This window comes from Carassius carassius, chromosome 34, assembly GCF_963082965.1.
Source record: "Carassius carassius chromosome 34, fCarCar2.1, whole genome shotgun sequence".
NCBI classification, from domain to species: domain Eukaryota; kingdom Metazoa; phylum Chordata; class Actinopteri; order Cypriniformes; family Cyprinidae; genus Carassius; species Carassius carassius.
The window spans coordinates 4,312,803-4,337,465 of NC_081788.1; the positions used below are offsets into that span (position 1 = coordinate 4,312,803).

General features: G+C 39.8%; 1 protein-coding gene across 1 annotated transcript in view; it reads right to left on the reverse strand.

Annotated features, from left to right (window-relative positions):
• Window positions 1–377: 377 nt before the first annotated feature.
• LOC132115190 (uncharacterized) overlaps window positions 378–24,663 on the reverse strand; it is a 47,365-nt gene continuing 23,079 nt past the window's right edge. Inside the window, exons 7-8 of the mRNA XM_059523586.1 lie at window positions 573–633; window positions 378–400 (exon numbers count right to left, since the gene is read on the reverse strand). Coding sequence (XP_059379569.1) covers window positions 378–400; window positions 573–633 — 84 coding nt within the window. The remainder of the gene's footprint in view (window positions 401–572; window positions 634–24,663) is intronic.

The following is a 24,663-nucleotide window of genomic DNA, read 5'->3' on the forward strand; positions in this document are numbered from 1 at the left end:
GTCCATTTTGTCCAGGTGCTGAGAACTGCCAGTGGGAGCAGTGCCCCTTGCGGTGGTGGGTCCCTTGGTGTGTGCTGTGGCTGTGTTCACTGAGTGTGGCCATTTCCCTTGCGGTGCGTGTGTGTGAAATCGACACGTGTGATTGGGGTGTCTTTTAAGGATGCTCATTGCTCGAGCCACTAGTCTCCCACTGGTAAGATTCCGCCCTGTCCTCCTCTTCTCTCGGGGGTGTGATCATTGTGTGTTTTTAAGTAATAATAAAAAATGCATTTTTGTACGGACCACTGTCTCTGGCTGATCCATCCACGAACTTGAGTGCCTGGTTAGAACGAGAGAACAAGATTCTTTGGGTGTAACTCCCATCGTGGCGTAGTCTGCTACTGTCCTATATGCCCCTCCACTGCCACAGATTGATGGAAACACATAATGAAAAAGTTGTTTGTTTGCATCTCATTTCTTGTCCTTAAATACATTTTGAATTACAAATGCATCCCAAACTTTTATGCTACAGTATGCCTACCCTTTAAATTTAAACAGATTACTTATTATTAACAAGTTATTAAAATAAATACCTTCTTCGGCTGTGTCTGGTGGTTTCTCTTCAACTGCATCCTCCAGCTGTTCCACTTGAATCTGTAACAAAATGAAATATAAATACGAACAATTATTAACGAAGTCAATAATTTCACTAAAACAAGCCAAGTACTATTTCGGACCATCATATTACAACTTATAATCCTTAATACAGTCTAGTTAATTAGCCAGCATTTGGTTCATGAAAATAAGGGAAGTTGCAAACATACACTGTTTGTGGCATCAACAGTAAGTTTGGTGAAGACAAATTCTCTTTCTTCGTTTTCTAGAAAGGGTAGCCATTTGAAGCGGGGTCCAATGCAGATGCTAGCAAAAAAATAATAATAATAAAATACTATTAGTTGTTACCAAGTCAAAATGAAAACTTTGAACAATGTTGTGCTATTAAAAGTTTTAATATAAGCAACAATTTGGTCAACAATTTAAGCAGCATGTCGCGGGAGTTGGTATACCGGGATGAAAAGTCCGTTGTCATCGCTGATTTCATTTCTCGAGTCATGTCTGTATCGTCCTCGCAGGGCTCGAGATGTTTGAGTAGTTTAGCCTGGAGAAGCGCAATCACAGACACGGTTGGTTGTTCTTCTTCACACATCATAGTAGTAGCGATCTTAATGGGTGTCATCACTTTCACAATATCCTCAGCATTACTGATGTCCGTTTCTGTGAGAGTGTGTACTTCTGTTCCCCTCCGTAAATCCTTTGACATAAGCGTTGCCAAGATTGCAGTTTGTTGTTCTAAGAAACGCTCAAGCATTTCCACAGAACTATTCCACCTAGTGCTAACGTCCTGTTTAAGTTTGTGTATCGGCAAGCCAAGAATTTGCGGTTTCTCTTTTAACGTGCATGTAGCAGTTGAACTTCGGTGGAAAAAAGAGACAATACGTCTTACTTTGCCCAACAATCACTCTGCACTGCTAACTTTCATGGCCTTTTGAAACACCAGGTTCAGAGTGTGTGCAAAGCAAGTGATGTGCGGGGTAAATCCAGCAACTTTACCTGCAACAATCATATTGCGGGCGTTATCAGTAACAAGAGCAGGACTCTTGTCTGCAATTGTCCACTCAGAACAGGCATCGCGCAGCAATTCTCCAATGTTTTTGCCTGTGTGGGCTTCATTTAGAGTCCTTGTTTGAAGAACGAAGCTCTGCATTTGCCAGTTCATGGAAATCAGATGTGCGGTAATAGTCACATAAGACTCTGTCGAACGCAACGTCCAAGAATCAGTCGTGAGAGCAACATGGACAGATTGAGAAAGCTTGAGCTGTAGCTCCTCTTTCGTAGACCGATATAATTCCGGGATGCATTTTTCACTGAAAAACTGATGGCTGGGTATTTTGTATCTTGGTTCTAAAGTGTTTATCATTTCTCGGAAACCAGTTTTTTCCACCACGCTATAGGGCACATATCCTTGCAAATAAATCTTGCAATAGATGCAGTTATTGCTTTAGCACGATGGGTGTTTTAGGGAAGACTCTGAAGTTGACCAAATAGGTTAGGAGTAGCACTTCTCACGTCTGACCCTGAAATACTAGCAGCTGCTTTAGGTGCAGGTATTTCTATATTAATGGCATGACGTCTGTGGAGATGGTTGCTAAGGTTCGTTGTATTTCCAAAGTATTTTAACTCAGATTTACAATGTCTGCAAACTGCAACGGACTTGTCAATCTTTCCATTTACTTTGTGAAAGCCGAAGTAATCCCAAACCTTTGATCTCACGTTGGCTGGGGCCTTGCAAATTTCTCCTTCTTCGTTGCCCTCCATTGTGCACTGCTGCATTTATTTGAATGACAACACACAGGCGCGAATTGAAGATTAGTGACGTAATCCACTGCGCCACTGCAGTGAGGGCACACTTTACATCGCAGACGCAACTAATTTAAGATTTATATTTATTTATTTTAAATTATCCATCGTATATTCATTATAAAATCGCGATTCATTCGTTTTTTTTAATATAAAATCGATTATTGACCAAAACAAATGATTCATGATTGAAAAGTCCATGTTTCAAGATCGATGCATATGCATAGACAGGATTTGTAATCGATGTTTTGAGAAAATGAATGAATCGTTACACCCCTAGTTTGCAGTGATCGACCTGAAGGATGCGTACTTTCATGTCTCCATTCTTCCTCGACACAGACCGTTTCTTCTGTTTGCTTTCGAGGGGCAGGCATATCAGTACAAGGTTCTCCCATTAGGGTTGGCCCTGTCTCCCCGCGTCTTTACGAAGGTCGCGGCGGAAGGTCGCCATGTTTGCGCGGCTTACGAATGAGCACGCGCAGTTACTGCTGAATTGCCTGAGACAATTCGAGGGCAAGAGAGCGGTTCCACTGAAACTGTTTCAGAGGCTCCTGGGGCATATAGCGTCCGTGACGGCAGTCATACCGCTCGGGTTACTCCATATGAGGCCGCTTCAGCACCGGCTTCACGACCGAGTCCTGAGATGGGCATGGCAACAAGGCACGCTCCGAGTGACTATCACTCCGGCCTGCCGCCGAAACTTCACCCCGTGGTTGGACCCCGGCGTGCCCCTAGAACCGGTGTCCAGACAGGTCTGCCGCGACAAGGCAAGCAAACCAACCAATTGCTTGGGGCCCCTAGCTGGTCTGGGGCCCCAAGACAACGACTGGTTATGAATAAATGCAACAACACTGTGTGACCACCCCTTTGATCGTCAATGCAGTAAAGTGCAATGACACTGTTATCGGGATCCCCCTCAAGGGGTCCCCTCTCAGTAGTCACTGACAGCAGCCAGCCAACGTGATCTCTGCTGCCGGCAAAATACAAAATCTCCTCGGCAGTCATGAAGCGGAATTATGCTTCAGGAATCCAGAAGAGAAAGAAGAGAAAGGAAGAGGAGGATAAGAAAAAACAAGATAGTGGTAAGTGATAAATTACGCTGGATAAAATAGCTCTACTTGTCAGTCTTGTACAAATGGTGTAATTTTGCAGCAGGTAGGCTAGCAAAAATATGTTTATGTTAGCTACCTGCCTGATCGCAAATGCTGCTTGTAACGAACAGTATGTGCAACTTTTTTTTTCGAACGGATGGAATATGGTTACTGTAATATGTTTTTTAACGGGATAAGGAAGACGCAGATCTGTTCCAGAATCACTGTTTATCGTATTTACTGACATGACATTGCTGTAGCTTTGTAATAGGTTTTGATTAAAGTGGCATAGCAAATAGCATGCTATACTTTTCCACCGTGATAATCTATTTACCAAATGGGGGTTGGGAAAACCACACAATAAATTCTGTGCATCAAATATTAGCTTGGGATGTTTTTAAGCATTGGTAAGCAGCTGCCTGCATCCCTTCCCTTCTAATATCAAAATATGGAAATGCTAACATTGCTAACTGTAAACTTTATAATAAGTAAAAATACTGTTTGCTAACAGATAAATGACAATTAACTAAAGATTAATTAACTATCAATTTACCATCTATTAATGATTGTTATTATAAAGTGTTACCATCTTTTCTTTCTCCCTCAAGGTGCTTTGCTTAAATTTCTCAGCCCTCAGGCTCTTCCTAAGGATACCTCCACTGATGAAGGTAGAGTGAATTTCTCTCACTGAGCTGTTAATAGTGACCTCTTTCAATATGTTAACAATGAAATGGTAAAACGTACTCCACAGGTAATTTCAGATTTTTTTTTTTTTCAATTATTTTCCCAGCTACACAATCAACTTCATCCTCAACATCAACATCAACAGATGCATCACTTCTTAGTGCTGATGTTTCCTCTATAGCACAATGTACCACGAGCTCTATAATTATAGTTGATATCCTGCACAGCCCAGAGTTTAAACTGATAAGTGTGTGCTGTCATATTATTAGAAAAAAACTTTTGCCCATGGACATTTCAGAATTCTTTATATACAGTAGTGCTTGTCAAATTTCTAGGTGTCAGACACTCACTGATGCATTCTGTTCCTGAACAGATAGATTATATTAATAAAAACATTATTTTTCCCCAGCTACACCGTCAATACCATCTCTCACAGTGGAAGACACTGCATTCAGAACAGAAATTGAGTCTGCACCACTTCCCAACACTGAGGTTTCCTCTACAGCTCAAGGTACCACAAGCACTGTCATTATAGCAGATGACCCTGTGCAGTGGCCAGCAGTCCTGACTGATAGTGTGCACTGTCAAATTGTTAAAAAAGGACCAGTACAAGTCACAATTGTTTTCCCCCAAAATTCTGCGGATCGAGATTGAGCATTGGAAAGGTGTCATAAGGAGAGTGATTGCCATAATATGTCACTTAGCAGAACGCAACCAGGCTTTAAGAGAGACCACAAGTGAGTTGTATGACCCACACAATGGGAATTTTCTGGCACAAGTTGAACTGATGGCACAGTTCGAATCAGTTATGACTGAACACATAAGAAGGATACAAAACCAAGAGACAAGGACAGTGCATTACTTGAGTGGAACTACTCAAAATTAAATAATTGCACTAATTGGAAATAAGGTACTGGAAAAGATTGTGAGAAGAGTACACAGAGCAAAGTATTACTCTGTTATTATGGATTGCACTCCTGATGTCAGTCATAAGGAACAGCTTTCCATTGTTCTAAGAATAGTCAATTGCGAACCAACTGTGTCCATTGCAGAACATTTCTTTGGATTTTTAGATGTTGAAGACACAACTGGTAAGGGCCTGACTGAAGTCCTGCTTGACCACCTGCAAAAACACAGTCTTTCTTACTGCCGTGGTCAGTCTTATGACAATGGCAGCAATATGATGGGCCATAAACAGGGTGTTCAGGCAAGAATTTAGCAATTGAACAGCAAAGCATTTTACATTCCAAGCAGCAGTCATACACTTAACCTGGTTGTGTCAGATGCTGCCAAGTCCTCAGTGCTGTCCATCTCCTTCTTTGGTGTGTTGCAAAGACTCTATAACTTATTCAGTTCCTCTGTGCAACGCTGGGCAGTTCTAAAGGAACATGTAAAGCAGTTCACTTTAAAACCTTCGTCAACTACAAGATGGGAAGCTCGGATTGACTGCATGAAGGTGGTGCGATACCAGTTACCAGAGATCCTGGATGCATTGTCTGCACTCCAGACAATTGCTATACAGAAGAGGGACTCAGAGACCATGTCCACTGCTAAAAGCTTACATGGTGAGTTGAAGACCTGGTCTTTTCTGCTTTGCGCAATGACCTGGTACAATGTTTTGTACCAGATCAATCATGTCAGCAAGCTGCTACAAAGTCCAAATGTTTCCATGGAAACACTTAGATCAGAAACAGAAGGAATAAAAGACTACCTTGAAGACTTCAGGGAAAATGGGATTGCTTCCTGTCAAACTGATGCAAAAGACCTTGCAGAAAATCTGGATAGGGAAATGACCCTTCCTGAGAAAAGGCAGCGTAAAAAGAAAAGACAGTCTCTATATGAAGGTACAGAGGACACTCAGTCTACTCCAGATGAGACTTTCAGAAGAGACTTCTTTCTGCCCATGGTTGACACTGCCCTCAGAAGCCTAAGTGACAGGTTTTCAAGATTGAAGGGTGTTTATGACCTTTATGACTTTCTGTTCTCAAAGGACAATATGAAGCAGACAATAAAGAATGGAAAGCTTCATGAACGATGCAAAAAATTGGAACAAACCCTCCATGACATTGATGCTGATGACTTTGCACTTGAGATCAATTCATCTCTCTACACTTTTCCAGACCATGTAGCCACTTCCCCATTTGACATGCTTAATTACATATACAGTGAGAAGCTACTGGATTTGTACAGTAATTTAAGCATTGCTTTGCGTCTACTCCTGACTCTCCCTGTGTCAGTGGCCTCTGGTGAGAGGAGCTTTTCAGCTTTGAAGCTGATAAAAAATTACATGAGGTCCCCCATTGACCAAGAAAGGCTCACAGGACTGGCACTTATGTCAATTGAGCGTGATGTTCACCAGTCTTTGGACATGGAGGACATTGTGATTGCCTTTGCAGAAAACAAGGCTCGCAGAAAACATTTTTAGATAATTTGCACATGTTTGTGAGAACTGAAAAATGTTAATGTGAGTGTGTGTGTGTAAGTACGTTGGATTTAGTTATTGTGCACTTTTTAATGTATATTTGATTTTAATGGTACAGTGGTGTTTTTTTTTTTGGAAAATGTTCAAATTTCAAATATTTTTTCAAGCAAATTGCACTGTAAACATTTTTTATTTATGTAGAGTACATGCAACAGCAGTATTTGCACTGTACACCTTTTTTATTTATGCACAGTATATGCAACAGCAGTATTTGCACTGTAAACCTTTTTTATTTATATAAAGTGTGTGTAACCCAGGTCACTAGAGAGATTCTGTTGACGTGAGGAGAGAAAAAAAAGACTAACACTTGTGAATATATAAAACAGTTATTTTATTAATATCTGTGGGGAAAGAAAAAAATATATAAAGTTTAAGATTCTAAGTGAAAATAAGAAAATGCATAAAATAAAATAATAAAACTCATTTAGAAAAGTTATCCAATTTAGCAAGACAAAGATTGGTTCAATTCAACGAGTGGGAGTTAGCCCCGCCTTAATAGAAGGACTCAGGGCAAGGATGATGCGACACTTTTGACGAGAAAGTAAGCGGCTAGCTCCAGTTACAGAAGCTGCTGGTGCGATCCTAAAGAAAGAAACGAGAATTAGAACGAACAAACCAAGATTTAAATCAGAGAAACAATAGAGAAACTTTTAGATTAAAGTGCGGATTGAGATTCATCAGTCAAACGTTACGAGTGAAAGTGTCATTGACCGCTACGAAGAGAGTGCATATCCAAACTTGGGAGTTTTTTTTCCTTCATAGCCGAGAATTGAGTTCTCTTGGTTGGGTCTTTTCTTTCTTTCCTTTTTCCCCTTTTTCTGTTTTTTCTTCTTCTTTTCTACTTTTTTGTCATTTCTGAGTCGGATGCTGCACATTTCCTGGACACCGGACGATTTTGAAGAAGAATTGTATGTGAATTGTCCCTGCTTGCTTCACATCGGGAAAAAAACCGTTGCGAGCGGGAACTGGCGAGCCATTTGCCCATATAAGGAAGGACCGAGTTTGTGAGTCAAGAAACGAACAGAGTGGTATGATTGTGCACACAACTGAATTGAACTGTGTTGATCTGAGATACATATACGGAAGAAGGATCTCGTGAGAGCGGCATTCGAACTGAAACTGAGAATTAGTGTGTATATACATATATATACATGGATACAAAAAGAGGAATCTGAATTGTATTGAGACTACTAATTAAGCAGTAAATTTGACCTGTGATTTTTATTTTCTCTACTGTTTTTCCTTTCAAATTCTATTGTATTTCATTTCATTTTGATTTTATTTTGATTTATTTTTTTTCTTGGAGAACGAGAGAAAAAAAGGGTATTCTTAAAGGGGTAATCATTTTGAAAGATTGTATGTGAATTTAAAACGTTTACTTAACCTTAAATAATCCAATTAGAAACAAATTGAATAAATAGGTAAAAAATAAATTATAGATATATATATATATTAATAGAATAAGGGTAAATTAAATTTATTAGCTTGAAACTAAATAGGTCATAACAAAGAGAAACAATAATTATAAACTAAATAGGAAATATAAATTAGGATTATATTAAGGATACATTTATTTGTTCCACGGCAAATCCTTGCTGTTCTCCTGGTCATTATATATATATATATATTTTTTTTTTTTTTTTCTTTCCCTCCTGTGTGATGTGATGTTTTAAATTTCTCTGCTTTATTATTTAAAATCTCTTAAATACATCATACTGAATTTTCTAACCAAAGAGTGTTTGTCACAAATTCTTTCTTCCCTTGCTGTTAGCGCAGTCTCTTGAGCGATTCTGGTCTTCTGGTCACTGGTCCAAATTTTAAGCGGTGCACTTCACGCTCATTTGCATATTTCGCTGGTTGTAAGTGAGGGTTGTACTGTCGCCGCGACGCAGGTTACATGTGGATGAACTTAAACTGTATGGCTATGCTGTGGTTCCTGTAGGCTTTGCGTGTATGCGGAGGGTCGGGGGGGCCTCCATGTCCATTTTGCTTGGGGCCCCCAAATTCCTTCAAACAGCCCTGTGTCCAGACATGTTGTTGTGTCAACAGATGCTTCTGTCACGGGCTGGGGTGCCATGTGCAACGGGCATGATGCGTCGGGCTCCTGGCAGGACCCCGACTTCAGTGGCATGACAATTGCCTAGAGTTGCTAGCAGTACGGCTTGCTCTGCACCGCTTCAGGGCCCTGCTGAAGGACAAGCACGTTCTGGTCCGTATGGACAACACTGCGACCGTAGCGTACATCAACCGTCAGGGTAGTCTACGCTCCCACCGCATGTCGCAACTCGCTCGCCATCTCCTCTTGTGGAGTCACAAGCATCTGAGGTCGCTTCGTGCCATTCACATTCCGGGCAGGCTCAATTATGCAGCCGACGAGCTCTCACGGCAGCAGTCTCGCCCCGGGGAATGGAGACTCCACCCCCAGTTGGTTCAGCTGATTCAGGAACGCTTCGGAGACGCTCAGGTAGACATGTTTGCCTCTCCAGAAAATTCCCACTGCCAGTTGTTTTACTCCCTGACTGAGGGCCCTCTTGGCACGGACGCCCTGGCACACAGCTGGCCGCTGGGCCTGCGCAAGTATGCTATTCCCCCAGTGAGCCTTCTTGCACAGACATTGTGCAAGATCAGGGAGGTTTCTCTGAGGAAGGACCTTCTTTCTCAGAGATGGGGCACCCTCTGGCACCCACGTCCCGATCTGTGGAACCTACATGTGTGGGTTCTGGACGGGTCACGGAAGGTTTAGGTACCTTGCCACCACAGGTGGTAGCTACCATCACTTCAGCTAGAGCCGTGTCCACCAGACTTGCCTATGCTTTGAAGTGGAACCTCTTCGTCACTTGGTGTTCTTCACGGCGTGAGGACTCCTGGAAATGTCCGATTGGGTCAGTGCTTTTCTTTCTTCAGGAGGGGTTGGAACGAAGGCTGTCTCCTTCCACCCTCAAGGTCTATCTCTCTCTCTCTCTCTCTCTCTATATATATATATATATATATATATATATATACCTGTATATACACACACACAGTAAAAATGGTAATATTGTGAAATGTTTTTGCAATTTAAAATAACGTCTTGGTTACGTATGTAACCCTCGTTCCCTGAAGGAGGGAACGGAGACGTTACGAATGGGATCTCGCTCGAGAGCCCAATCACCTTCGAGTGGTACAAAATGAGCTTCGAACCCTTGCTCTCAGTAGAGCTAAAGTTTTTATCTTTGAAAACTGCGCTCCTGAGGGCTTTGGCTTCGGTGAACCTAGGTGTGCTATTTGATTGCAATCTTTCCTTAGAAAGCCACATTTCTAGCATTTGTAAAACTGCATTTTTCCATCTCAAAAATATATCTAAATTACGGCCTATGCTCTCAATGTCAAATGCAGAAATGTTAATCCATGCATTTATGACCTCAAGGTTAGATTATTGTAATGTTTATTGGGTGGTTGTTCTGCACGCTTAGTAAACAAACTACAGCTAATCCAAAATGCAGCAGCAAGAGTTCTTACTAGAACCAGGAAGTATGACCATATTAACCCGGTCCTGTCAATACTGCACTGGCTCCCTATCAAACATCGTATAGATGTTAAAATATTGCTTAGTACTTATAAAGCCCTGAATGGTTTTGCACCTCAGTATTTGAATGAGCTCCTTTTACATTATAATCCTCTACATCCTCTACGTTCTCAAAACTCAGGCAATTTGATAATACCTAGAATATCAAAATCAACTGCGGGTGGCAGATCCTTTTGCTATTTGGCGCCTAAACTCTGGAATAACCTACCTAACATTGTTCGGGAGGCAGACACACTCTTGCAGTTTAAATCTAGATTAAAGACCCATCTCTTTAACCTGGCTTACACATAACATACTAATATGCTTTTAATATCCAAATCCGTTAAAGGGTTTTTAGGCTGCATTAATTAGGTAAACCGGAACCGGAAACACTTCCCATAACACCCTATGTACTTGCTACATCATTAGAAGAATGGCATCTACGCTAATATTTGTCTGTTTATCTCTTATTCCGAGGTCACCGTAGCCACCAGATCCAGTCTGTATCCAGATCAGAGGGTAAGTGCAGTCACCCGGATCCAGTACATATCCAGAACAGATGGTGGATCAGCACCTAGAAAGGACCTCTACTGCCCTGAAAGACAGCCAAGACCAGGACAACTAGAGCCCCAGATACAGATCCCCTGTAAAGACCTTGTCTCAGAGGACCACCAGGACAAGACCACAGGAAACAGATGATTCTTCTGCACAATCTGACTTTGCTGCAGCCTGGAATTGAACTACTGGTTTCGTCTGGTCAGAGGAGAACTGGCCCCCCAACTGAGCCTGGTTTCTCCCAAGGTTTTTTTCTCCATTCTGTCACCAATGGAGTTCCGGTTCCTTGCCGCTGTCGCCTCTGGCTTGCTTAGTTGGGGTCACTTCATCTACAGCGATATTGTTGACTTGATTGCAAATAAATGCACAGACACTATTTAACTGAACAGAGATGACATCACTGAATTCAATGATGAACTGCCTTTAACTATCATTTTGCATTATTGACACACTGTTTTCCTAATGAATGTTATTCAGTTGCTTTGATGCAATGTATTTTGTTTAAAGTGCTATATAAATAAATAAAGGTGAAGAGGGTCGGGGACCTGCAGGCATTTTCAGTTGACGAAGCGTGCCTGCAATTCGGGCCGGCAAACTCTCACGTTATCTCGAGACCCCGGCCTGGGTACATGCCCAAAGTTCCCACCACTCCTTTTAGGGATCAGGTTGTGAACTTGCAAGCGCTGCCCCTGGAGGAGGCAGACCCAGCCCTGGCGCTGCTCTGTCCAGTATGTGCGCTCCGCACCTACGTGGACAGAACTCGGTGCCTTAGGACCTCAGACCAGCTCTTTGTCTGTTACGGAGGCCAGCAGAAGGGAAAGGCTGTCTCCAAGCAGAGGTTATCCCACCGGATAGTGGATGCTATTGTCCTGGCTTATCAGGCTCAAGACCTGCCATGCCCCCTAGGGGTGAGAGCTCACTCAACTTGGAGTGTAGCTTCCTCCTGGACCTGCTCTGTGTCAATCCACTTGCTGCGCCATTCCACTCCGCGGACTGGATGCGTGTGCTATTGCCCTCAGGTGAGTTCCTCAGTCATAACCCTGGGTTCCTCCAGCACTGTTGATGTCCAACACTTGCGTACATGCCCTTTGGTCAGCCCTGTGTGGGACTAGGTGCCTCCATGTGTTGTGATTCCCCTTTCTGGGCAATCCCACGTGTGTATGTCCACAGTAAGTCTCTCCGCAGCATGTGTCTTTCCTTTGGCAAGCCCCTTGCCAGCTCTGTCGTTGAAACTTCCACCCTGCGGGCTGGGTACCTCAGAGTTCTTATGTATCACCACCTTGGTAGATACCTGCCTTCTGTAAGTCCTCCCATGGGCAGGCAGCTGCTAGCATACGTCCAGCTGGAATATGCTACCCAGTGTATTCTGTGTAAGCTATAGGCCCTCACTCGTGCTGGCCTCATGACAGGGTGCTATCACTCACACGGGTCGCTGGAAGACAGCAATGTGGCGTTTTGTAAGGGACCCCATTCGTAACTTTGAACGTGACCGACTGAAAGGGAACGTCTTGGTTACGTATGTAATCCTCATTCCCTGAAGGAGGGAACGGAGACGTTACGTCCCCTTGCCACATCGCTGTTCCGCTGAACGACCGGGTCACTGGCTCTGCTCCTCAGCGAAGACTTGAATGTGAGTTGCTCGCGTTGCTCCTTATATACCCGCTCTGCGGGGCCGAGCTCGCGATGCAAATCCTGCAGACCAAGGTATTTTGTGTACCATTGGCTCGTTTTGTGCCGCTCGAAGGTGATTGGGCTCTCGGGCGAGATCCCATTCATAACGTCTCCGTTCCCTCCTTCAGGGAACGAGGGTTACATACGTAACCGAGACGTTATTTTAAATTGCAAAAACATTTCACAATATTACCGTTTTTACTGTGTGTGTGTGTGTGTGTGTGTGTGTATATATATATATATATATATATATATATATATTTTTTTTTTTTTTTTTTTTTTTTGATGCAACAATACAGTTAGTCCACGGTTCAATATATACCTCGGTTTTTAACCACGGTTTTCAGTTTGATTTCGGTTCTGATGGCTTGACATATAAGAGTGTTTTTTTTTTTTTTTTGTAATTCTATGCTTAGGCAATAGGAACAGTAAGAGGTTAAGAAGAAAAAAATAAAAACGATTTATTGCAATACTCCTTTATTTTACTTAAAAGCAAAGAAAAGTCTACTAGTTCCTAGTGTATTTTATAATATAAAATTTATTTTAACCCATAAATTCCTAAATTTTGAAAATAAACATACATGTGAAGTTAGAAAACATAAATTGACCATTTCAAATAAACATACATGTACTTCAGTAAACATAAATAAACCATCTTGATTAAACTTAACAGTACTCCAGAACAGTATCCTTTATTCAGAATGTAAAATGCAGTTTCACTTAGGTCAGCTATCTATTCTTGTATTTTGAGGTTCTTCTGTATAAAGATAAGCCTGTCAACATTCTCTGCAGCAAGGCGAGAGTGTTTTGCACTTACAATGTTCCCGGCAGTCGGGGAAATTCTCTCACTCGCAACAGTGTTTTTTGGAGGACTTTATTACCTGCTCTGCTATCCTGCCTTCAGACATTAGCTGCATTTCCACTGTCAAAGAGAAGTTATAAGAAAACTAATAAGAAATAAATCACTGGAACATGCACGATCACAAAGGAACATGGTAAAAGGGGCCGTTTGTTTGCATGCTTTGTTAAATATTCAAATTCAAAAGCATTGATGTTTTAACTATAGAGTAAGTGATAGGCTACATTGATCATAATGATTTAATTTATCAGGACTAAAAATTAATCACACATAAATACACTTATTTCTATTTTATTTATTTATTTTTAACACTTATGAAAAAAGCCTGCTTATTCAGTCGAGTCTGTTTCTGTTTATTTGTAGCCACAGCCTATACGTCAAATTTTGAATGAATGATAATATCTCTATTTTTATAAAAGCTCCTGAACAAAAACATTATTACATTTTTTATGATCGAGATGAAAATTGTGACAGATAATATAAGTTACTAAATAATTACACGATTGTGATAGAGACTAAGAAGCTGACGTCTGTTTTCTTTAAGTGGTCATATTTACATAGTCTTTTACCTCGCTTAAATTTTTCTGCCTTGTTTAGGGGATTATAATCCACATCGGATCGCGTTATTTCAAACACTCGCTGCTGACTGAAAGTCAGTTTTGAGCTCAACTGATTTTAAAAAGTCTTTAATGCCAAAGTTATATAGCTGTTATCTTTCTGAAACGATCTGCAGCGCTGACGCTCTCCAGACGCGGAGAAACTCTGCCTTTGTTCATAACCCCTCCTCTAGCCCCAGCTGGCCCGCTTTGGCCAAAGGTTTTCGTCAGGCCAAAAAACCCTGGCTGTTGCCCCCGAGGAAGCCCTGCCGAGGCACGATCAAGCCCCAGAAGTGACAGTGGAAACGCGACTGGCCCTGGCACGCACTAGCACGCCCGGTTTAAGCTCGACAGTGGAAACGCGGCTATTGATATTGCTGGGTGATGGCGCCACAGATGTGCAGTCATGTTGAAAGTGTTTCCATTTGAGTAGGTAAAACGTGTACAACAATGCTTGCAGACAGTCATTTTTTTGTTTATCGTTTTTTCTTCCTCGGCATTGTACTCAACGGCAAAACTGAAATGTCTCCACACCACAGATTTTAAAGACGCCGGCGCTTCCTCTTACTGTAGCCTCACTTCACTGCCGCTCACCATGTTAAAGTGTAGAATGATGTTCAGCGCCCCCTAACTTTAGATCACAGTGATTGAATATTTACTCTTGGAGAGGAGTTTCCTCATCTCAGCTCGTAGTCTTACAGGCACATACAAACAGTCAGTTCGGAGAGAAATTAAACACACATAAATTATTTAAACGTTAAAACGAAAAAAAAAAACGCAATTCACAAGCGCGTATTGAACCGTGGATGTCGTACCAAACGGTTCAATATTATATTGAGAATTGTGGCATCGCTAATATATATATATATATATATATACATATTATCAAATAAATACAGACTTGGTGAGCAGAAGAGACTTCTTTCAAAACATTTTTTATTTAATTTTTTTTTTAATTATCTTAATAATTCCAAATGTATTTATTATTTAAAATTATTTCTACAGATTATAAAACTCTTTTGCTTTTTATGTAACTCTAGCCTTGAATAATAATAATAATAATAATAATAATAATAATAATAATAACTGAAAAATAAGAAAAAGGGTGAAGCACGTGGACAATTAAGCTGCACTTAAAATGTTTTTGCGTTAGAAAACAAAACCAAGTTGCATCAGCAAACAAATGCAACAGGATCTTTGCTCAGAACCATTTTTGGAGACTTCCAACTGGTGTTTTCCTTGATTTTTAGTGGCTGGATCAAGTTCACACATGTTTTCTAGCCTATGAATAATTCATCACATCAACCATGTTTTTCTAACATTTGACAACAAAAATACTTTTATCTTCATTTTGAACAGTATATCATATAGAACCATAAATATTAAAATGTTTTACATGAAAGGGTGCTTTCTTGTGTTACTGTATATTTATGTAAAACAAACTAGATGCCATCTATGTTTTGATATTTGGTTTTTGTGGGGAAGTCGTGGCCTAGTGGTTAGAGAGTTTGACTCCTAACCCTAAGTTAGGTTCACGTCTCGGGCCGGCAATACCACGACTGAGGTGCCCTTGAGCAAGGCACCGAAGCCCCGAACTGCTCCCCGGGCGCCGCAGCATAAATGGCTGCCCACTGCTGTGTGTGTGTGTGTGTGTGTGTGAGTGTGTGTGTGTGAGTGTGTGTGTGTGTGTGTGTGTGTGTGTGCGTGCGTGCACACTTTGGATGGGTTAAATGCAGAGCGAAAATTCTGAGTATGGGTCACCATACTTGGCTGTACTTCACTTTTTTATTTTTAAGCATTGCTTTTTCAATTCAATTCAAGTTTATTTGTATAGCGCTTTTTACAATACAAATCGTTACAATGCAACTTTACAGAAAATTATGTTTCTACAATATTTAGTAGTAGCTAGTAGTTTGTGCACGTTTGACAGGATTTTAGAAAAATAAAAATAATAATAATAATACAAGACGTAGTCAACTAGATGATGAACTATCAATATTATTAATTAATAGTAATTATATGATGCAGTCACACATGTAGCAATAATTGTTAGTTCTGTTTGTTGATTCAAGGTTAGGATCATCTGGGTCCTCTGAGGGTCAGCATCATCTCTTCTCAGGTGTTCTGGATCCAGACTGGAGCTTGTGTAAATCCTAGTTACTGCAAAACATAGAAACAAAATAGAGACATCATTAGCATAGCTGCTGATCCAACAAAGTAAAATTAGTTTAACCCAAGCTAAAGAATAAAAATGCAGATGCAACTACACTCACAATTTAAGAGATACATTATTGGAATGCTTGGCGAAAGAGATGCGTTTTTAATCTAGATTTAAACAGAGAGAGTGTGTCTGAACCCCGAACATTATTAGGAAGGCTATTCCAGAGTTTGGGAGCCAAATGTGAAAAAGCTCTACCTCCTTTAGTGGACTTTGCTATCCTAGGAACTACCAAAAGTCCAGTGTTTTGTAAACTTAGGGTGCGTGATGGGTTGTAGCGTGGTAGAAGGCTAGTTAGGTACGCAGGAGCTAAACCATTTAGGGCCTTATAGGTAAGTAATGATAATTTGTAACTGATACGGAACTTAATAGGTAGCCAGTGCAGAGACTGTAAAATTGGGGTAATATGATCATATTTTCTTGACCTGGTAAGGACTCTAGCTGCTGCATTTTGGACTACCTGTAGCTTGTTTATTGACGAAGCAGGACAACCACCTAGAAGTGCATTACAATAGTCCAGTCTAGAGGTCATGAAAGCATGAACTAGCTTTTCTGCATCAGAAACAGATAACATGTTTCGTAGCTTGGCAATGTTTCTAAGATGGAAGAATGCGGTTTTTGTAACATTGGAAATATGATTTTCAAAAGACAAATTGCTGTCCAATATAACACCCAGATTTCTGACTGTAGAGGAAGTAACAGTACAGTACAGTACAAGTGCAGTTTCTGTGCTATGGTGGGGCCTAAAACCTGACTGAAATTCTTCATACAGATCATTTTTTTCATACAGATCGCATTTAAATGACACAAGATCAACCTGAACTTTCTATGTAAACTGTGTGTTTTGCTGCTCCCACTGAGCTTGATACAACACATCGCAGTAGAATTACTGTCTCTTAAGGGTGCAAAATGGCGTGAACAGTTAAAAATTGGTGCAGCAATATAGGCTGGATCTATAGCCTGCCACCAGAGCACATACATTGTTAATTTGCCCTCTCATTCTATCCCCATCTCTTCCTCATTCCTAGCCCAGGCCTCTGTTTAGAGCCTAATTATCCTTTGCCTTCTGTTCAAGACTCTCTTAAACGTGATAAAAAACAGTCACTTCCAAAGCAAACTAGTTCTTAATTTTCCCTGACAGGCTGCTTTAAACATGTGGGCAGAATGCACAGTCTAATTGAAAGCACATTCCTATTCCAAACAAATTAAGCACAATTAAGGCCTCTGAGTTATGAGTATCTATCATGATGAGATGTTTTTGTAAAAATCACCACATTTAGATCAAAGTCGGCCAACCCTTTCCTTAATAGCCTCATTAGAGTCCTCTGCAATGGGCTTCATAAATACAGGGCAAGCGAGTTTCATTTGGGAATTACTCTAAAACAGGACCCTAAAACTAATTGTTTCCACATTTCCATAAAAGCTTCATCTGTTTTAGGAGAAGCATAACAATATGTGTGTGTGTTAGTTTGTCTGTCTCTTTGTGGCATATAATTCAGTGCTCGTTTTATCTAAACCATGATTTATTCATTCTTTTGAGACCATTGTAGGATGTCACTGAAACTGCCAGATGTAAATGAAAAAGGAAAGAAGTGCAAACATTCTTAACAGGCCATAACAATGACCTCTGCACATCATCAAGAACCGACGCAAACAAATCAGTCGTATCGCGACATCATCTCTAAACTTTTGTTTTGTCTAAAGTACTTAAATTGATTCATGAAGAGAACATAACCATAGCAGAGGAAAACACAGATTGCGTTCTCTTGCTAAATTGCCACTTGAGCTCAGCTCTGGTTTAATTCAGCTTCTTATATGTGCAAGCAGACTTTATACCCGACATGTTTTTCCAATTTTGAGGAGCACTTTATCGGTTAGATGCAGATGGGAACGTGCAGAAGGAGAGCAGGTTTAGAGCATTTGCAGCTGATCTTATCGCATTGGCTATAATTCAATTATACAAATCATTTATTATTTTTTTCTAAACAAAGACATCTATATAGTAGTATTGGTAAGCAGATTAAAATGCAAAACAGCATTAAGGTCAATATAAAATTAAAAAGACCTTGTTTACCTAAATATTGCTGGGTTTGTTCTGAAAAAAAAACTAAAAAACTGATGCACTCAGAAACTGTTAGTAAATTTCACAAATGATTAAAGAAATGGCAAGTAACACATTGAATTAGATGTGAAAACTGAAACAGTGTTTTATTGTCAATCATACAATAATCACTGTTTTATTTAAAACTTTAAAAAATATGTTTTTACAGTCAGAGGTGGAAAGAGTACAAAAATATTCTACTCAAGTAAAAGTACCATTACATTAATGAAATTTTACTTAAGTACAAGTAAAAGTACCAGTCTAAAAATCTACTCAAGTAAAAGTAAAAAGTAGCTCATTTAAAATTTACTCAGAGTAAAAATTACTTGATTACATTTTAACAGTGGGAGGGAGTCAAAAATGGGACAGGCCAAGGTTGTCAAACTCAGTTCCTGGAGGGCCACAGTCCTGCACAGTTTAGATATAACCCTAATTAAACACACCTGATGCAGCTAATCTAATCATTTAGGTTTATTTGAAAACTACATGATATGTGTGCTGGAGCAGGGTTAGAACTAAACTCTGCAGGGCTACGGCCCTCCAGGAACTGAGTTTGACACCCCTGGGATAGGTCTATTAATCTCAAACTACAACCCGAATTCCGGAAAAGTTGGGACGTTTTTTAAATTTTAATAAAAAGAAAACTAAAGGAATTTCAAATCACATGAGCCAATATTTTATTCACAATAGAACATAGATAACGTAGCAAATGTTTAAACTGAGAAATTTTACACTTTTATCCACTTAATTAGCTCATTTAAAATTTAATGCCTGCTACAGGTCTCAAAAAAGTTGGCACAGGGGCAACAAATGGCTAAAAAAGCAAGCAGTTCTGAAAAGATTCAGCTGGGAGAACATCTAGTGATTAATTAAGTTAATTGATATCAGGTCTGTAACATGATTAGCTATAAAAGCTTTGTCTTAGAGAAGCAGAGTCTCTCAGAAGTAAAGATGGGCAGAGGCTCTCCAATCTGTGAAAGACTGCGTAAAAAAATTGTGGAAAACTTTAAAAACAATGTTCCTCAACGTCAAATTGCAAAGGCTTTGCAAATCTCATCATCTACAGTGCATAACATCATCAAAAGATTCAGAGAAACTGGAGAAATCTCTGTGCGTAAGGGACAAGGCCGGAGACCTTTATTGGATGCCCGTGGTCTTCGGGCTCTCAGACGACACTGCATCACTCATCGGCATGATTGTGTCAATGACATTACTAAATGGGCCCAGGAAAACTTTCAGAAACCACTGTCGGTAAACACAATCCGCCGTGCCATCAGCAGATGCCAACTAAAGCTCTATCATGCAAAAAGGAAGCCATATGTGAACATGGGCCAGAAGCGCCGTCGTGTCCTGTGGGCCAAGGCTCATTTAAAATGGACTATTTCAAAGTGGAATAGTGTTTTATGGTCAGACGAGTCCAAATTTGACATTCTTGTTGGAAATCACGGACGCCGTGTCCTCCGGGCTAAAGAGGAGGGAGACCTTCCAGCATGTTATCAGCGTTCAGTTCAAAAGCCAGCATCTCTGATGGTATGGGGGTGCATAAGTGCATACGGTATGGGCAGCTTGCATGTTTTGGAAGGCTCTGTGAATGCTGAAAGGTATATAAAGGTTTTAGAGCAACATATGCTTCCCTCCAAACAACGTCTATTTCAGGGAAGGCCTTGTTTATTTCAGCAGGACAATGCAAAACCACATACTGCAGCTATAACAACAGCATGGCTTCGTCATAGAAGAGTCCGGGTGCTAACCTGGCCTGCCTGCAGTCCAGATCTTTCACCTATAGAGAACATTTGGCGCATCATTAAACGAAAAATACGTCAAAGACGACCACGAACTCTTCAGCAGCTGGAAATCTATATAAGGCAAGAATGGGACCAAATTCCAACAGCAAAACTCCAGCAACTCATAGCCTCAATGCCCAGACGTCTTCAAACTGTTTTGAAAAGAAAAGGAGATGCTACACCATGGTGAACCTGCCCCGTCCCAACTATTTTGAGACCTGTAGCAGAAATCAAAATTGAAATGAGCTCATTTTGTGCATAAAATTGTAAACTTTCTCAGTTTAAACATTTGCTATGTTATCTATGTTCTATTGTGAATAAAATATTGGCTCATGTGATTTGAAAGTCTTTTTGTTTTCATTTTATTAAAATTAAAAAAACGTCCCAACTTTTCCGGAATTCGGGTTGTAGTTGTTTTTAATTAAAGGAATCATTTATTTAGAATAATAAAACATTTGGGCTGTTACCAGGCAAATCAGTATCAACAAACTCATCTTTTAATGCAGAGGAAATGCAGAAGATTCGTTGGAAGTGGCATTTAGATGTATCACACTGTGTAGTGCTGGACAAGAATGCATTTAACCTGCAGTTACAAATGCATGAATAATGTTTTGATATACAAGACATAAAATGTTGAATACTCATTTGAAATGATAAGAAATTAATTATTTAAAAAAATCAAAAGATAGCCTACTTTAAATGTGAAATTAAAATGGCCAGTATGTGTCAGCAAGTCACTGTTAATAAGTGAGTCATTGCGATTGAACCGAATCATTTAAACGTTTGATTCATTCAGAAACGAAACACTGTCACGTTGCTCAGAGACGCAAAACTGTGCTTTGGTGGCTGTGTTTGGAATTATTTTCTGTTGTAGAAATAGAGCTAAAAAAGGCAATATGGTGTCTAAAACGCAAGTCTCTTAATTAACTTGTTTACTGAACTGTTATATATATGTATGTATATATTCATGATGATTTTTGGAGGAAAAGATGGCATTCTTTGTGTGATTTTGATTTAATATATGAAATTATATAAATATGTGAATTTTCTGCCCCTATATCTTCAATTTTGTGATCATTCTAAATGCATTTTAGGAGACTGAATCACACAGTGAAAGAACGCACTATAAATGCGCGCGCACATCATTAAAACAAAAATAGCACACTCCTCACCACTGTCTTTTTGGCTAATTTGTGCAAAACCTCTTGCTAAAATGTCAAAGCTTCATTTTAACCACCAATGCAACAATGCAATTATTTAGCTTACCTCTTCTTGCAAAGGGTTGATGTCTTGTCGAGATTTTATAAGCTGCTAGTTTGGTCTTCCTAGGCAAGTACAGCTTACACTGCATAATAGAGCATACATATGGCCAGGGGTTCACTTCATTTCCTTCGAGTTCAACTTCAGAATATGACGGGGTTTCGTTTTCAGCGGTGTCTGCACCACTAATGCCTGTTTTGTCCGTCTGCATCTTTCTTGTGATTTTAGCGCCAGTTTGCCCTCCTGCCCATTATTTACTGCCGTAGTTTCCAGGGAGCGATTTATTTTTTTTTTTTTTTTTTTTTACTCAGTAATTAATGTGTTTTAAAATGTAGCGAAGTACAATACTTCAATCAAAATATACTTAAGTAAAAGTAAAATTACAAATTTAAAAAATTACTTTAAAAAGTATTAGTACACAAAAAAGCTACTCAATTACAGTAACGCGAGTAAATGTAATTCGTTACTTTCCACCTCTGTTTACAGTGTACTTTCTTAGTCCTCTTTTTTTTTTACAAGAATGTTGCACTTAACTAGTGACAACAATGAGTTGTGACATCAAAGTCCATATAAATTAAATATCAAGATTTTATGACTCGGAGACTGCTGAAACATCTACAATGATGTAATGACATAAAATGTTCTGCATCGTTTCTTGTGGCATCTCATATTTCACTCACGACTTCCAGCCTTAAACTATCCTGAAAAGTAATATTTGGTTGTGCACAAGAAACTTTCTTGTGCCCAAAATAAGAACAATCCTGCAGCCTGTTTTAACCATAGACATCTGAAATGCATTGTCCTGTGACCATGGGCGAGGCTAGCCCCTTTTTAGGGGTGCTGAAGCACCCCAAAAAAGGAGCTCAGCACCCCTAAAACTTGGAGTAAGAAATTTTGTTATTCTAAAAAAAAATTTCGTCTTTTACACGGTTAAATATTGTCCAAAACATACTCCGTAGTTTGTGGTTTAAAATGTATGTGTTAAGGAGGAAAATGAAAACATTCCCGCATAGCAAATTGTGTCATCTTCTTCTCTTCTTCTACTTCTGCACCGCTCAGCACGACCGTCATCCAGCGCGAAACACACGCAGAGTGAGAACCCGTGATGTAGTGTTGTGATCGGTTGTGGTGCAACTAAGTTCCGAAACCATATCGGTGAATACTGGAGTCAGTATCCTGAATCACCATGGTGGTACATCTATAATAAGTGTTTATTTTCAGACTATTTTAGTCCGGCGGGTCGCCGCCGCTGTGGAGTAGCACAGGACGTGGGTGACTCGTCCATAGTCATAAACGGAGAGAAGTAACGCCGGTTACAATGTTCTTCCGCAAGACGCATGCAGTTCTGTTTATTAACTGCTAGAGCGTGAAACAAAAACAGAAGCGCGACAAATAAACTGCGTAGGCCTACCTGTGTACTGCGTACGTGTGTCTCTGTTGTTAAAGTTTATCGTTAATTTAATACTCGGGAGTCATGTAAACATAAAGTCACATGCTCTTTTCTCGTCAGTCGTCATGGAAACATGAAGCCCTGGCGTTTTGAGTGAAAACAAACGACGTATCACTGAAAACACTCACTGTGGCTTTTTAAAAGAATTGTTATTAATTCCTAGATTTATATCTGTTATTTTTTAGTTGTGGCTGACAATCAAACTAGACAATAAAAGAAAGTTTCATGTTTTTCTTTTGCTGTATTTATTCATTCATCACACACAGGATTTAACCTGAACCAGGCTTAACTCCTGAACTCCTAGCATTACTCTCTCTCTGTGTGTGTGTGTGTGTGTGTGTGTGTGTGTGTATGTGGCCTGGCAGTGAGCAATGGACATACGACAATTCTTTAAAAGAAAAAAGACAGATTCAGGTGAGAGACGAGACAGTCCATAATGACCTCTGTCTTGTTTTTTTTTTCTTCTGCTGAAAAGAGTTAAGTTAAAGTAACAGATAATGCAAACCCGCTGCTTTTGTATCAAATTACTTATCTAGGCAATGGTCCCCTGCTTTTATTTTTTATTTTTTTATTTCAAACTCACAAGTTTCTCTTGTGAAAGGAATTTGTCATTTAAAAAAAGTTTCTAAGCCCAATAATAATAATAATAAAGACATTTAAAATGACTCTTGATATGAAGCTTGTTTTATTATTATTTATTGATGACATATTGGTTTATGAAAGTTCAGACAGGCGTGCATCCAGATATGTTAGAGATGGCCATTTGTAAATAATTTACAGAAGATGAATTACATTTTGTTGTCCAAGTACCTGTTACTTTGTTCAATGACAATAAAGTTGAATCTAATGTAACCAATCTGATGACTGTTGATACAAAAGGAGGCACATGGAGTTAACGGTCAGGAAAACCAGCTGAGTGAAGAAGGTTATGTTTGTTACAGGGGGCTGTCTGTGTGAACTCTCACAATTAAGCTGTTGTTTTGAAAAGGTCTCAAAAAAAATAAAAATAAAACTGGATTTTGGAGTTAGTTGAATCAATGTTAAAATTATAGTTATTTTTCAATAGACATATTTTTTGTTTTCGTGTGAAAAGAGGGTGGGTGGAGGCATTGGGGCTCATTGGGTGCTCAGCACCCCTAAAGCTCTGACCCTAGAATCGCCACTGCCTGTGACTGTTGTTGTGATAACAACATGCTTTAATGCATTTCTATTTCACTTACATTTTTTTCTCTTTCAATCATGTTAACTTTTCCTCACAACCACCAAAGTTATGCAATATTTTTGGTTAAAAAACTGATCATTGGTTTTGATCCAACTATTGTCAAAACTGACATTCACAGCATTTACATATATTTAAAGGTGCAATAGGTGACTGTCTTCAGAAACATTTTTGTTATACTGGATGAAAGTCTCTTCACATCCCAATAGTAATCATTAAGTTAAGTGATTTATTTATCTGTATTTGTATATTCCGTGGAAGGCGTAGGACCAAGAAATGTATGTCCAATCAAAACAGTCGGTCCGAGTGTTTTAGATAGCTTTCCTATCTGCCTGTCAACTTACATATCTGCATACCTACTTTTAAAAGTACTTATAAAGTTTTCTCGCTGGTTAATGAAACATGATGTAGCCCAGCGGTTCCCAGTTCTAGTGCTCACACACATATTTTGCATGTCCCGCGTATTTAACACACCCGATTCAGATTAACAACTCAAGCTATGTGAATGAACTGTGTTCCAATCGATATGATCTCTACACCGTGTTCATTGCTCCCTATTCCCTGAGCAGGGGTTTACTTCACTTCAGAACATGGACTAGAATAGCTGATGTAGCCTATTGTAGTAATATTGTCTCTGGTATTCTGGTCTGTGAGCATAAATGCGTTCGGGGGGCGTGGCTTTGGAAGGCGATCGCAGGGAGGGTGGGACGTTCGCTTTCAGTGCTATCATGCTAATGTTAGCATTTTCCGAT